This window comes from Oryctolagus cuniculus, chromosome 7 (genome assembly GCF_051225735.1).
Source record: "Oryctolagus cuniculus isolate XC-2025 breed Fujian yellow rabbit chromosome 7, ASM5122573v1, whole genome shotgun sequence".
NCBI classification, from domain to species: Eukaryota; Metazoa; Chordata; class Mammalia; order Lagomorpha; family Leporidae; genus Oryctolagus; species Oryctolagus cuniculus.
In genome coordinates, this window is record NC_142873.1 from 90,177,493 (window position 1) to 90,194,480 (window position 16,988).

Below are 16,988 nucleotides of genomic sequence, written 5' to 3' on the forward strand. Positions count from 1 at the left end.
TTTTTCAATTAGAAAAGAAAAATACACATAAAACCAAATCTTACAGAGTTGAGTTTGAGTTTTGCATTTTGTATTAAGTATGATCAATAATTTCTCTTGCTAACAGACAAAAAATAATCTCATAAAATAAAGGTTTAGCGCTAGTAAATAAGAGATTCAGAATTGGAAACATCATTCTTTTAAACGTCTATCTGCTAAATTAAAATTAAACCTTGCAACAGATTTCACTTACCAATATTTTCTGTTGGCATTGAGACCCTTGTGGGTTCTAAGAGGTTGTCAGCTAGAACAAAAGCTCCTTCCTCCAGTGTATCGAGTAACATTGTTGCAGTGTGTGCTTGTTCAGAAGAATTCATATGTTTCCAAGATTCCAAAGCTTCAGGTCTCAGAAGGTTGTCCACTGTGTCAACAATTGCCTGCATCCATTAGGAAACCATCATTAGTTCTGATTGCTTCTAGAAGCAAGGTGATTTTCAGTCACTGACTTGTGATAATAGTAATAATCTGCTTGTCATGATGATTTCCCTTTTATTTTAGGATGGACAACATATAGCTGGTCAACTCAAAATATAGTTGACCATTTCTTTCAAAACAGGAGTAACTAAAGATTAGCAGACTACTATCTGACACTAAAGAGTATGTGTAGAAAAGTGGCTGCTTCCTGTTGATCTAATCACACCTCCATTATTGAAGAGAAATATTACAACCAATGTCAGTACTTGATCTCAGGCATGATTCTTACATGTGTTGATAACTATTAAAGTCATCCTATTTGGACTGAATGTTTTAAATAAAAATCACTGATGTCTCTGGAGTCAACGACTTGGAAAACTAAATCAGATTGTTTATGGAGACAGGGAGAATCTGAACTAAAACTGGTAACCTAAACTGTGCTTTATATACATTATCTACTTATTATCATTTTTTAAAAAATGAAAGTGGTTTGAAAATTTTAACATTATCTGTGAACATTTTCACTCTTCCAATTCCTTGTGCAGCTATGAAACACTTGAGAATACACTTTAATAAACAACAGTGCTCTTCACAGTAGTCAAGAAAGCAAACAAAATATTCAAAGCCTTTACTGATAGCTTAATGAAAACAGAAAAACAAAAGTCTTCATAAACATACAAGTTGTAAGTAGTCATGTTTAATTCATTATCATGCAAAATGACAATAAATTTTAAAAAGTCAGTTAAGCAACTGAAGGCAGGCTCTTAGGCTGGTATTTACTGTAGTTATGCACGGACTATGCCTTCCACAGCTGAAATCACTACATTTATTTACTCTGTTCCATTTACCTAGTCATAATGTGTCATTAAGCTCATATAGAAACTCTTTTGATCTGCTAGGAATCACTGAGGAAAAACAACATACAGTGTACAAAGGACAACATTAAAAATTGCTAGTTTGAGATACTATATTGAAATGAGCAGGGGGCAAAGTTGTTTGAGACCACTGTCAGAGTAAGATTAATTAGCTTAATCCATCTTAATATCCTCGTTCTGTCTGCCTTGTGAGCCACCACGACCTTCCTGGCAGGTGGAAGATACTTGCAAGTGGCGTTAAAGGCTTGCCTCTCTCTCTAATGGGAGATAGAATAGTCAAAATGCTCACGCTGATACTGCCGCAGCCATTAACTAGAGTGGAACAGAAATTGGTCTGCTGAGGCTAGATTCATTAGTCACCAAGAAATACAGGCTGGAGCCTCTAATCTAAGTTACAAATGAATCCTCTGTCACAAAGTGGGAACTGGCTTCATTTGCATAGTGTAAGTCAGCTTCTGATTTGTAATTTAAGGAGTTTTATTAGTCTTATCTGAACAGAGAAGCTCATTTGAGACATACTGAAAATGACACTGGTCAGAAATTAAGGTCATACTGAAATTTACTCCATATACACATAACTCGCTGATAGTATGCTTTTATTAATTTGAAACACTCCTTATTTATTACCATTTGTACTTTACTAGTGGGATCAAAATGATCATTAGCCTCATCATATTCCTGAAGTAGTCTCTTCCTGCCAGAGAAAAGCAAGCTATTCTTTTCCCACTGAGGTACGTGTCCTGGGCAACATACCAATTATTACATTTTCTACATTAACTCGTATCTTAGAGGTGAACTGAACATTCCCGTTTGAAAAATTCTATAGACTTCAGCAGTTATTTCTTTGCCCCCATTAAACAGACTAAAAAGCACTTTCAGAACATTGCTATACCTAAAATAAGTCTTGTCCACTGCCTTTGCCTACAGCAGGTCCAACAAAGTCTACAACTAACTAGTGAGATGCCATTCTTTTTGTCTAGACCTTGCCAACAGAAATTCGTGGAGTTATGGTTTTTTAATAACCTGTGTAAGAAAACTACAAAAGGTCATCTGTAGTCAAAGTATATGGATTAGTTTTTCAAGGTTTGACTTACCATGGTTATGGTTTATAAACATGGTTATAGAAAATAACTATCCTCCCAAAAGGAAGTTGTGGAATTCATAGAACAAAACAAAATGCAATTTGGTATTAGTATTCTGATCTATCACACAGAACTAGCATGGCATGGCATAGCATGGCGTAAGTCCACTGTTAGCCTTAGCATATTTCCTACTGCTTGCATAGACAAGGCAGAAAAACTGGCTAGAGTACAGAAGGATTCTGAGCCAAACAATGGCTCTGTGCTCCTATTAGCCTCATAAAACCATACGTAATATACACTGAAATCACTGTCCCATTTTTCATATTTCATTTCTAGTAACCCAACACCATATCATCCTGATTCTAGAAATAACTCCTAAAGTTTTCAGGACAAAGCCTATTTAAGAATACATCACAAAGATAAGAAAGCAGTGACTTTTTCATGCACATACATTATGACTATACAGTCTTTGATATGATAAACTGCCAAGAAAATATCATAGCTGCTTTACTCAGGTTATATTTTAATCCACAGAGATGACAACAGAAAACATATGATTTCTTTCCAATCAGAGAATATCTCATTAAAATTCGTGTACTTTTGGATGAATGGAAAAACAGCAAAAATTATTAAAATAAATTATTTGCTTATTCTGAGAGTAATATACCTGTGAAAAGCCAACATTTGTACAGCTGCTATGGGGCACATTATATAATTATCAAAGACTGAAATACATTGGATCATGCAGCAAGATGATAAAGCGTGGCAGGTAGCTGAAGAAGGGAGAAAGCAGGGTGACAGCACAGGAGAGATACCTTAAGGTAAGCCCTGCATGTCTTCTCTCGTTTTTGGAGCTTTTAAGTAAAAGAAAAGAAAATCAGAGGTTAGATTTTATCTGTTGAAAATGAGGAAAGAAGAAATCCTCAGAAATTAAAATCCAAAATATGTTGACAAAAAAGGGATAAAATTTTTACCGTGGTTAAAAAAAAAGCCCACGTTTTAATCCTATGGAACCACTTGAGCCACAGATTTTGAGTTTAAATATACACACTTACAGGGTAGTACAAAAACTATCAAATTTTTGCTATAGTAGGAAAAATTAATAGCTCTGATAAAACACAGTCCTGCAGAGGGAATCTTGGTTCTCCCAAAAGCTGCCATTGAAGAGAGTATTTCAGTGACTTAATATTCCCATATGAGTCACTATTTTGCTGCAACCATAAGAGTTGCATGTATTAGCATACAAAACATATCAATTCTATAAAATCTTTCCAAGTGTATATGATGCATTCTAAAAGCAGAGAACTGACCATAACCAGAGGAATGGAATTTTCCACCAGCTACAATCTCTCCTGGGTAATTAACATCATTTTCACTTTTTTTGTTGGGGTGGGGATGGAGGGAGATGTTGTTCTTTTCTCAATCACAATTCTTCCTGGGGAAATGACTGACATTGGAAGTTTTGTTTCTAAGTTTATGTCCAGGGGGCCAGTGTTTGGCAGCCAACTGCTAGAAAAATCAAGAGCCACCATACAAAATGACAATTGTAAAGGACAGAAGAGTTCTTCCCACCTTGTTATAACTCCGTCCAGCTGAATCCTTCTCACTAGGTTTCAGTTCCTGCAGCTGTGCATCAAGGATGTCCACCAACTGCTCCATCAATCTCACTGAAGAACTCACGTCTCCAGCAAACACGGGCCCTTTGGTATGCTTAGCCAGTTCATTAGCAAGACTAGCAGCATTTTCTCCACTTCTGATCTGAAATGACAATTTTTATTATCTCAGTAAGAATCCTTGTTCTGCTTAAGGCTTCTAGTTCTCCTTGAGTACCTCTGTTGTGGTGAAAAAAATATTTGTGAGTATGTTGAAATCTGCAACTAATTGAGACCAATAACTTTCTCTTCATCTCAGAAGATTAAAGACTCTCAGATCCACAACACACAAAAGAATTCTTAACCAGACACTTAAAAGAAACAAAAAAAACATAAATCCTTAAAAAATTTTTTTCAGCCAGCTCTCATTTCCCTGCAACCATTTCCAATTGTTACTTAAAAATCTTATTTATTCCAGCAATCCAGAATTTAAATCAGGATGTAATCAGTGTGATACTGAGAGTTATTAGTCGATGTTTGTATTTCAGAAAGATGGATGGAAAAGGAGAAAATAAAATGCCACTGCATTACAGTGCATTGAAATAAAAATTATTTGTTGTTATAAAAGGGCACATATTTTAAATATATGCCCAATACCTATAATGTTATTTTCACTCATTTTATCATAATCATATGTAATATAAACATCTGCTAGCATTCTGTGGATTCAGTTGCAAACTTAATGATACTTGATTTAGTAGGGCAATGCACTATTTGTCTTATGAACATCAAAAGAAGCAGAACAAACTAAATGTGAATGAAATTAAACAAGCATGTACTCATTATAAAGCTTAACATAGAAAATAGCATACCCCAAAACATATGTAACTTTCAACAAACAGTTTACAGACAAAACTATGCATAATTTTCTTATTTTTATACTGAACAAAGAGCAAGGAAGCTGGTTTGATATACAAAGCTAAATTATTTATGTTAGAAGCAAAGCCCTAAATCACCAATGTGTGCCATATTAAAAGGTTCCAACCAACCTTCTGAGCCAGCTGATTTACCCAGTGTGAAGTACAGTTGCTAAGATCAGGGCCCTTAGGGTTCCATGTTCCAGTAGAAACCATGCAGAGATACGAGGCAGTTCCTACAACAGATGCAGAAAACAACAGTGAAATTGAAACCATCTTTCTGCATGCACTCGGGAAATCAGCTATTATGACATTACTCTGTGTTAAATTTTGAATAAACACTAATGGAAGTAGTTGACAATAACTGACAGAAAGTAGGGTGTAATGCAGATTATAAACACTAAGTATAAAGTCAGCATAGAAATATCAGATATTGTAGCAAACAAAAGCCCTTGATTTTCTTGGGACTCATCCAGAGCGATGCTCCTAATGAGAAAGGCAGCTGTAGCGAAGCCTCACCAGAGTCCCTGGGCAAAATTCTCAGGCCTGACCCGGGTCTTTAAGCAGGAGAAGTAATTCAGTCCTTGACCTTAAATGACTTTTACATTTTAAAAACCCCAAAGTAATAAAGTTAACTGTTGTAAATATCTTTATCCAAATAAAATCACTTTAGTGTAATTTAGAACCTACTCGCTATGTTAAAAAAATGTATGCATGGTATTTTACAGGAAATACCTCTTGTTCCCTTGGGACACGGTCGCTCAACCATCATTCCCCTTTGTGTCTGAGGCCACCTTATCCCCCTCGCGTCTAATGCTTCGCAGAATCTCTCTGGCAGGGGAAAAATATTTGTTACAGGAGGAATTTTGGTTGTAGAAACTGCTGGAGGTGGTTTTGTCCCTTTGCTTCCTTCCTGCGATCCAGCTACAGTTGTGCTCATGGGGCCTTTCTGTGAAGTAGTGCTTGTGGTTGATACTGTGGTTTTGAACAGCTCAGCTGAAGAAGTTATTGTCACAGCTGTGGTAGGCACTATGGAAAAAAGATGAGTATGTTAATCTCACACACACACCAGCGCTCACACACAGGCATGCACACGTGAGTGTGTACACACACACACACAAACCCTACCCATCCACCTGGCCCCAAAACCAACTAAATGAGAATTACTATCAGTAGGGCAGGAGGAAGAATGAATCTTGTCATTTCTTCCAATTTACTCACTAAAAAATGGTAGCTTAGGCTTTACTACAGCCTTTGCTGTATGGCTCTGTTAGGTTTTTTACTTTTCAATGAAATATTTGATCTTGTAGTTTAAGTTCAATTTCATCATGTACTATCTATTAATAAATGAAGGGCAGTGCCACTTGAAAAAAACTCAAATTTCATATAGGCTCACTCTATAAACAATCAAGGGATAAACAAATGTCTGATGGTTATATGTAACGATAAAAAATTTAAAGTCACCCTCTCTACATCTTGCAGGAAAATAAATACTATGACATCTTTCCACCCAGCAGCCATTCTTGCTTGAAAGGTTTTTGAGCATGCCTGATTAGATCCAAGCAGCAGATAAGCTTGGCATGCTTGTGCTGTTTTAATAAGGAAACATCCATGGCTTGGGCACCTTTACTTTTGAAAAAGCAGGTAAAGTAGGTACCAAGAAGCAGCTAATTCTGCTCAGAAGTGATAATATAATGTCTTACCAAGATAAAAGGTTAGATTAATTATGCCTAATTCCAAGTCGACCCTCTACAACTTAATGATGGTTAAGAGACAAAAACGGAATGATAGCTTCACTTTTAAAAGCAAGTAAGTTTTATTTTTTAAATGAATTTTTTTGCCTTCCAATATTACTTTGAAACTTTTAAATTCACTAGGTTAAAAAAAGAGAGCTCAAACTGATCTTCTGTATATAAAGAGAATCGAAAATGAATCTTGATGTGAATGGAAGGGGAGAGGGAGTGGATAAGGGGAGGGTTGCGGGTTGGAGGGACGTTATTGGGGGGGGAAGCCATTGTAATCCATATTCTGTACACTGGAAATTTATATTCATTAAATAAAAGTTAAAAAAAAGGGAGCTCAACTGTTTTCTCCATTAATTATCTTTAAAAATTTAAACAGTTAAAAATGATCAGTAAAAACTTAAGAATCTGTTAGAAGAGACCAGAACTAAAGTTTTATCAACATTTACAGGTTACTGGCTCTTCAAATCTTTCATATATGATGCCTTAAATCTAAAATGTTAAGAGTCAAAGAACAAGTAGGTATTTTTCAAATCATTTTATAAACCAACAACTTATTGCATGCTTTATTTAAGAGAAAACAAGCTACAACCTTATCATAAAAGAAATTCACATTATCAATGTTATGCTTACTATTTTAATCTCTGGCCCATAAATATTTGTTTTTATAATTCTGATACTACTGAGAATATTCTAAGTTTATCAGGAAAAGCAAAGTGCACATTTCTCTAGTTCTTTCATAGTGACAAACTTCTTGTAATCCCTAAGCACACCACACACATTGTATTCCTTGTTTCCCCCTCCATTTCTTAAGCATGTGTTTTATTTCCAAGGCATAATTTACTGACCATACGAGAGCTGTCTGTGTACATTAGTCAAGCATCATGCCCAGCTAGCTGCCGCAGAAACCTATTCAAACCTGTCTATCTTTTTTCTGTAAAGCACTTGCCTGACACCTTGTTAAACCTCTGTAATTTTCTTTTGATTACAAAGCAGCCAGGCTTTCAGCGCTTTCTCAATTAACATTTGTCAAAAGCATCACAATTTTTTGCAGAAGTGTCAAATGACGACTGCTGAATCAAGTCTTATGTGGAAGGGGGAAATCAGAGTGAAAAGAGAACAGGGCAGAGCAAAATGGTTTAGTGCTACACCATCCCATGTACCTGGTATCCCTTGACACTGCACTAATCAGTACATACTTACTAACCGAAATATGTATTAATACTACAATTAGCTAACATCAGTCGAGGCTCATAATAAATCAGTCGAGGTAAATAATAAAATGGCCTCCATTAAATGCACAAACTTTCCTGTAAAAGTCTACTGCCAGGTTTCCATGTGTTTTTTTCTTAATATATTTTCATACCTTTTCACCTTTTGATCATCACAAGAAGTCTACAGGCAATCAACACATTCTTCAGAGGTTAAACAGTGAAACATTGAATTATGAAAATAAACAGAAAAGTCAACTTTAAGCAACAATACTGTACTCATTAGGGGACAGTAAGAATTGGTGAGATTCTGCAAGGATGAAGTTCAGCAAAACTTCAGGGAAAGCAATCATTTTTCTAAAATTGAAGCTAGAAATGCAGAGGTATTTCTAAAAATATTAATTTCTCTCCACAGGCAGAGTAAGTCCCAATAGGGCATTTGAAACCGATAAAATCTTATACTTATTCAGCATTTATGTGCCTGATGCTATGCCAATCACCATTCATGGGTTATCAGATCATTTTACTTAATCCTTAAGCACAATCACATGTACCAGGTACTCTAATTATCTGCTTTTTATAGATGAAGAAACTGAGCCACAGAGAAGTGGCAATTTAAGGACATTTGTCCAGTCTTAAATCTTACTTTTCTAGAAAGATTTTCATCGACTGAAAAAGTACAACAACCCACAAAGCAACGGGCACTTTTCTAAGGCACATCTGACTGCTACTCTTCTTCATGAATCTCAGAGATGAGAATATAAGATCAGAGCAATAAAGCATTAAAATTTTCATAACAGGGGCCAGTGTTGTGGCATACCACATTAAGCCTCTGTCTGTGATGCTGGCATAGCATATGGGTGCTGGTTCATGTCCCGGCTGCTTCACTTCCAATCCAGCACCCTGCTAATAATGACTTGGGAAAAGCAGCGGAAGACGACTGAAGTGCTTGGCCCCTGACACCCATTTGGGAGATGGTGATGAAGCTCCTGGATCCTGGCTTTGGCTTGACTCAGCCCTGGCAGTTGGGGACATCTGGGGAGTTTATCAGGGGCAGGAGGGTTTCTCTCTCTGTCTCTCCTTCTCTCTCTTTCAAATGAATAAATCGTTTTCAAAAAGTTTCATAAGAAACGTGGCTAAAGGTTCAAAACTCAAGAATATCCTATGAACATTGATAGAAACCACTGCAGCTCATAACAGAATTATAACTGAAATTCAAACTCATTTTCACACGTTCTGTATATGAGGCTGCCTTATATCAAGCATCCAGATTGAGCATTCTAGCTACCATTTATCATTTGAGCACAGACACCTAGGTATCTACAGTTTTGGCAAGCATACTTACCATTGTAGTGTATTCTAAGAACTTGCTATTTGTCGGGTTTTTCCTGCACCAAAGAGTTTCAGAACAACATCTGATTTTGCTAATGGCAACACTCCCCTCACTGGAGGTGCAGGAACTCACCCATTATTCATGGAATGAACTCCAGCTAGAGTTTGCAGCTTGATAAGGCAAATATGAGCACCCACCAATATTTACTCTTTTTCAAAGCCAAAATATATTGATCATCTCAGATACAACTTTCATTAAAATACAGATACTTCAGAAAATATGTAGACTATGCTAAATACATTCTAAATATAAACAAAACTGGCTCTCTTGCTAAAAACATTTTTGTCCTATTATTAAAACACCTTACTTCAGAACTAATATAAGACAGATACTCAGAAACTGCTAAAACTCAAGTAAAGATACATTTCCTTGATAATACTTTGAATATCAAATTTGCAATTTAAATAAATAAAAAGCAATCCAGATTAAGAAATGGAAAAGAGTTAAAGTAGGGTTGGAAAGGGTTTTTCCTAAGCCCACTCTAAAGAAGAGAAAGTAAACAGAAAATGAGACCAAGTTCAGGAGAATGGAGCAAATGAACAACCAAATCATAGAGGAAAATAAACCAGAACACAGGAATAATATGCTTGTGCTCTTAAAAATGAAAAGGCCTGAAGTTATAAATGGGGCAATGTGTTAAAGCTAATACGCTGTGAAACAGCCCACAATGACAAATGATAGGAATGATAATCTTGCAGCACAAATTATGCCTGGGCCACATACGTGATAGCAAACCCAGTACATAAGAGTTAAACTCTGCCTTTCAGACAAACAGGTCAACCACTGTTTTACGACTGGCAAAGCCTTGGTTTGCTCTGTCCTCCCAATTTCTTGGATCTTGCTTCTGGAAATCTGACAGTGGTTGCAAGGTTCGACCTGTATGTATTGACCAGAATAGCCCTGCAAGGTCTCACCTACATTCACATGGAAGGCATGTATCTTGGACCAAGAGACAGGAGTCTCTACAAGCATGTAAAGATAGATTATAAGGATGGACAGTAAGTATACAGGTCAAACTGTAGCAAGAGAAATTTAGATCAGATAAAATGCCTTATCACTCAGGGCTAAATAAGGGGTGAATAGGAATTTTCATACTTGGTATATTTAAGAATGGCTAACCACTTGTATTTTGAATGACAAAACATGGATGTAGAAACACACAGTTACTGTGTATGTCTAACTCTCATTTCCAAAGCTGGTAAATGCTCTTTCCAAAAAAGCATCTAAAATATCAAGGACTTTTGCATCTGAACTGCATCAAACTATTTACTAGAACATATGCTTTGTGTGGAGAAGGATATTATCACTCATTTTTATATTAAGTGACAAGTAGATAGGTAACTGTTTTTGTTGGATCTGTATTCCACTTTATTGTTTTTTTAACGATTTGTTTATTTGAGAGGCAGTGTTACAGAGAGGGAGAGACAGAGAGAGAGGTCTTCCATCTGCTGGTTTACTCCCCAAATGGCTGCAACGACTAGAGCTGAGCTGATCTGAAGCCAGGATCCAGAAGGTTCTTTAGGGTCTCCCACGCAGCTGCAGAGGCCCAAGCATTTGGGCCACCTTCTACTGCTTTGCCAGGCCATTAGCCAGGAGCTGGATCACAAGTGGAGCAGCTGGGGGTCTCGAACCAGCACCCACACAGATGCTGGCACTGCAGGCAGAGGCTTAATCTACAATGCCACAGTGCTGGCCTTGTATACCACTTTATTCAAAATCCTTTTAGTGTTGCTCAATTACCATTTACAACTTTAAAAGTATTTTCTTTCTTTATTTTCTAATGAGGGGAAAAGATTCACCATTCTCTAAGACAAATCTAACAGTTGCTAGGGTAAATCAGGTTGCAAAAAGGTTGACAGAATAATCGACATACTCTTAACCAATGCCTCAAGTTTGACTTTTCACAAACCTGTTGGTTAAAGGAGAAATACTGAAGTATTTTTTAGAAAAAACAATTGAGATATGAGAAACATCCAAACTGCTGGCCCTAGGGACAAACATATTTGTCCATATTTTAAAATAAATGAATCCAAGATAACAAAGATATTAATTCCTTGAAGATTTAAACAACAACAACAAAAACAACTTTATTTGAAAGAGTTACAGAGAGAGAGGGAGAGACAGAGACAGACAGATCTTCCATCCACTGGTGTACTTCCCAGATGGCCACAATGGCCAGGGCTGGGCCAGGCCAGAGCTAGGAACCAGGAGCTATGAGCTTCTTCCCAGTGTCCCACGTGGGTGTCAGAGGCCCAAAGACTTGGGCCATCTGCTGCTGCTTTCCCAGGCCATTAGCAGGGAGCTGGATTGAAAGTGGTATGGCCGGACATGAACCGGTGCCCATACAGGATGCTGGTGTCACTAGTGGCGACTTTACCAGCTACACCACAACGTAAAAGACATTATTGCTGAAAATTTAACAATGAGTATTACTGCTACCCATTTTGGTTTTAAACCAAAAACAAAACAAAACAAAACTCAAGACATGCAGGATTTACAGAAAAAGATTCATGAATTAAGCTAATACATCATTACTTTTCTTATATATAAAAAAAACACGTATTTTGGTATCCTATAAAGATTCAAATAAGAAATCCAATTACAAAAGGCTGTGACTTCTCCTTTTGAGATCCTTACCATATGACAATATTTAGAACTTAATAATAGCAAATTTTAAAAGGAGTAATATATTCATAGTTGGGAATATACTTAAGTGTATAAATGTGTACTACTTCAGTAGAAGAAAAACGATAATTAATCTCTGTTCCACCAAACTGAAAAGATTTAATCACTCCAAAAACTTTCTAGTTTGAACACCAGCACATCTGTCATCATAAATCATTACTGGGATCATTTAATGCTTAGGCCATGGGTGACAAAGTCAGACATATTGACTTGAAGCTGTCACTATTTCAGCAGAAAATAAAAATGTGTAATTTTACACGACAATACAGAAAGATGTTGGGTGACTCCCTTTCCTACACAGAAAACAGACGCCCAAATTTCAGAACATTAATGCCTGACATTGTACATCAAGCCAAGCCATTCTCCTGGGACTTCCTAACACACATTTCCCTTAACCACTGGCGCCAAGAAGTTAAAAGGTCTGCACATAGATTGTAATCAATTTAGAAGTCAGGTAGGAAAAAAAAACCAATGCTAACAGGTTTGTAGTGGGTATTGTATTTTTAGCAATGAAAAACTAAACCGACCAATGATGCTACAATTTCTTCAAGCTGACATCTAAATGAAAACGAATTCAGAAAAAGAAAATGGAGCAAAATAAGACTAAAATGTATCACATCATCCTTTGTGTTGAGCTATGAAAAGAGAAAGAAAATCGACAGGGGGGAAAAAGAAGTAAGAAGGCTTTTATTTCAAAAGCGGGCTGCTCACAAAATAGTTTCATCAAGCAAATATTCTTACCTTGGGCAGGATCAGGTGGACCAAATTCCAGAGAGTATCGTAAGATGAAGTTATTGTTCCATACATAGAGTTGGTTATCTCTTGGATTGTAATCCACTGCAGCAATATACTGGTACTGGTTGGGGAAGGGAACATCCACGTATTCTCCTCGATTTAATCGAGTATTGTAAATGTAATCAATTGCATTCTTGCCTGTTTCACTTTCATTGTCTTGATACACTGACCTGACCACGTAAAGGACTCCACAGATCATGAAAGCATTTGACGCAGCACGTTTGTCATACACAGTCTCCCACGTTGCTTCAAATCGAAGAGTGTACGGGTTCAGCTGGCTAATGACTATCATGCCATTGTTCTGCTCAGTGGCATAAATGACCCACAAGCCATTTTCATCAACTGCTAGGTCAATATCCGTCTTCCCTCCCCATCTATATGGTGAGGTATCATGGTAGTTGGCATAGTTAATTATGGCCTCGCCACTTTTAATTCTAGTCCTCAAGTCAAATTTCACAATATTCCTTGTTCTTTCTTTGTTAAAAAAGACAGCACCATCATACACCACAAATCCAGTACCATCGACTCGATTTGGGAGTTTGTATGTTGTTGTTTGGCGACTGTTTTGGAAATCTTCTAAAGAAGCATATTCTATTAAAGTATCGGTGCGGTAGGGCGTCCAGGGCATGAAATAAATTTTATCTGCGGCCTGAAGAGGGTCCTTGCACCACGCACCTGCCTTTTGTTCAGCTTCGTAGATACATGGTGAGTCCACAATTGCTTTCAAGGTCCCAGGGCACACAAAAACTAACAGTCACAGAGAAAAGATAAGAATTAAGCCAAGTTAAAAAATTATACAGGCAAGCACAACTTTCAATGATAACGAATCAAGAGAGGAAAATGTATTAGCATTTAATTTTTATCAAAATTTATACTTAATACAAGTATTATCCTTCTTTTCTGAAATTACCGCAACCAGTGCACCAGCATAGAAAGAGCTGGGGTTTATTTTTACAAATACAAGCCAAAGTTTAAGACCAATCGTAACTGAACTGACAAGTTAAATTTTCACTGTGTTTTTACCATACAATTTGGTAATGCATGCTTCAGTGCTTTGAGCTTGCACATAACTGTGTATAAACTATTTAATTTTATTCCAAACTTTATACCCTCCAACCCCTAGCCCACCTATAAGGCTCCAAAAGTAAAACCACATACTAAGGCAAATAAAACAAAAAACCCAATGTGAAGACTTATTTGGAATTTTTACAGAAGACTGAAAACAAAGGTGTTTCGATTTAAGGAACATAAATATTCGGAAAATGCAATTAGGATCTGAGGAAAGTAAATACAAGGAAAGCTGTGATGAAACAACCAGGAGACCCTGGAACCATGGCATGCTATGGAGAGGGTTCTGGAAGCCAGGCAAGAGGACACTTAATAATAAGAAATATTGAAGTGTGTCAGAAAAAGAGATAAAGGGTAAAAAGGAAACAGAGAAAGGGTAGCTCCCTCTCGCCGACTTCAGAATTTTTACCCCATCACCAGATTTAGCAGTCACATAATTTCATGTTGACTTCTTTATGAGTTGCATTTATGAGCTCCTGCTGATTATTCTAATGTAGCAGTGTTGTGGGGAAAGGGGAGGGAGGAGGTTAACATCCATAAGGCACATAACAGGGAGCTGGGGTTCGGACTGTATACATTATTTACCTTTTTGCTCCACTTCTATTTTAAGCATCGGAAGAAAAATAAAAAAAGTGCAAGGAAAAAAGAAAAAAGATTAAAATAAATTGACTATTAGTCTAAGATTGAATTCGTAATAGATGCTAAATATAGGAAGAATAAGAGCTGTACTACTATGGATAAAGAGAAACACACAACAGGAAAACCTATCAGGAGAAAGATTCTAAAGTTACATAAAAGAACATGGATCAATCATTTTAGTAGATTAAGGAGGCAATACAAATACGCTGGCATGTTGCTTCACTTAGTGTACCTGAATAAATAATGAAACTCTTCACTAATGCATGGGATACATACTCTTGCCTTTCCAAAGTCACTCAGCATTCTTACTAGGTTTTACTTTACATATGTTTTCCCCAGACATAAATGCATGCACAGGTGTATCATCCCCATTTATCTGGCATAAATTCAATTATTAAACTGACTAAAATTACATAAACATAACAGTAGTAAAGTATATTTATAGAAACAACAACTCGATTTTGGATTTGAGGTCAAATTTAACAAACATTTATATGGTTACATTTTTCAGAGATATTTATGTAAGAAGAAATATATAATTCTATATCTCTGTGCATTTCAACCATTTTTCTATTATTTTGTATGTCCGAAAAATTCATCTTAACCATAGAAAGCAAGCCTCCTTCTCAGGACTATATAGATCTCCCTTCAGCCCCAATAGGGAGTTTGAAGGGTAGAGTCAGTTAGGACCTTTCTTCCCCACTAAGAACTAGTAAATTTACTTATTTCAACTTAAATATACTTCATATAATAAAATTCTTATTCAACTATCTATATCATACATCTCAAACTTGTAATACTAAGTCTATTAAAGAAAAGTAAGCAAAATACATACAAGAGAAAAGCAAGCACAGTAGGCAAGGAGAAAAAGGAAGAAAGAATTATGGTTAGCTTATTATGACATTTTCTACCATCATTAATTCACACAGAAAGCAAGCTAGCATGCAACAATAATCATACCAAGCATTCAAAGCAAATACCTTGATTCCACAGACCCCATAAAGGTAAATGCTTTCATAAAACAAACCTGATTAGTAGAATTATATGAGAAAAAAAACCCTACAAATTTAAAGAAATGGATTATGTAGTTACGAAGAGTGCTATTTGAGACCTTGTAAGTTTTCTAATAATCACAAACCATAAAATAGTGTTTGACTGCCTTTGAAGTATGTTGCCTGAATTTCATAAAATGACCAGACCGACATCTCTGTTTCTCCACCTTCCCTTATATAAAATGTATTAGAGTGTTAATACTGTATCTCCAAACTGATTATTCAAAGACAGTAAGTATAGTGCACATTTCATTGAGATCTTAGCTTGATTAATTTTTTTTAAATTACAATTATTCATCAGGATTAAATATTGACCTTCTGAATTATTGTTGGGAGAAACACATTACAAACACTTTAGCCACAGGAATAGAATATAACTTTCCATATTAAACCACACCCTTTCTTAACCAATTTGGTCTTTTTCAACACTTTCAGGAAACATACTTTTCTATAACGTGTACTTCTGACTACCTGGTAAATTCTTACTGCCTTGGAAATAATACTTGCTTATAAACTACCAGAACTAACGTTACTCCTCAGAGAAAAGCAGTATTATACCTGTTTAGAATCAGTAACAGAAGGGTATGGAAGGAAAGTGAGGATAAGAGAAATCATTAGTGTTGTAACTGCACAGACTACATTTTTGTTTTCCTAAGGAAAGGATGACTTTACTGAAACAAATCAATTAAATGTAAAGGATGGGAATAATACAAAACTATGTTTACTTATTTTAAAACATGACTTAATGACAAATTCAATAAAAATGTATTTTTATGTTTCCCATTCATTGAAAATAGCTGGATTTTATTATCTAATGCTCTAAAATGATAGTGCAGTTACTGAGCAAAACATCATATAGGGTGGTCATATCACCTACATTAAAGGAAAATAAAATGGGCATGAGTTGTATAAATTTTATAATACAGATGAACATCAAGAAGTAGCACCAAAATGTAAAAATTTTTAAAAATTAAATAAAACACTTGATGATGGATAAATCATGTAAGATATGTATCTTTAAAACAAAGATGTCCCTATATTATGTATTTGATGAAAACTCAAAAATACTCATCAAATCAACTAAAATTTTATCAACTAGGATATAAAAATATAATAAAATTAATGAAATCAATTACTGTTTATCACATGCCAAATACCTCAACCAATCTTGAGATTGTATAAATTAATTTCTAACAATACATTTACTTTTCTATAGACCAAACATACAATTACACGACCCACCAATATCAGTGGAGGAATATAATGGATATGCAAGACAGGAAACTGATCCAAACTAAGGACAGCCTACATACTCTGTATCTGAAGTGACACACTATTTCATTTTAAATAATCTCACATATTATTCATTAACAATGGTTTAGTCCATAGTAATGGCCACTGCTTTTCTCAGTCAATATAACTTATAGTCAATATGGTATAAAATTCTTACAATGATAATCTAAAAAAAAGGGTACAAATAAGGA

At 35.9% G+C, this 16,988-nt stretch overlaps 1 protein-coding gene across 50 annotated transcripts in view; it reads right to left on the minus strand.

Annotated features, from left to right (window-relative positions):
- ADGRL2 (adhesion G protein-coupled receptor L2) overlaps positions 1-16,988 on the minus strand; it is a 689,746-nt gene that overhangs the window by 37,678 nt on the left and 635,080 nt on the right. For 24 of the 50 annotated variants that reach the window (XM_089337145.1, XM_089337146.1, XM_089337162.1 and 21 more), the window contains 6 exons: positions 12,692-13,492; positions 5,655-5,948; positions 5,052-5,155; positions 3,983-4,168; positions 3,226-3,264; positions 233-416 (listed from right to left, as the gene is read on the minus strand). In XM_089337145.1, coding sequence (XP_089193271.1) covers positions 233-416; positions 3,226-3,264; positions 3,983-4,168; positions 5,052-5,155; positions 5,655-5,948; positions 12,692-13,492 — 1,608 coding nt within the window. The remainder of the gene's footprint in view (positions 1-232; positions 417-3,225; positions 3,265-3,982; positions 4,169-5,051; positions 5,156-5,654; positions 5,949-12,691; positions 13,493-16,988) is intronic. The other 26 variants (XM_070078190.2, XM_070078179.2, XM_070078188.2 and 23 more) reach the window with 3 other exon arrangements.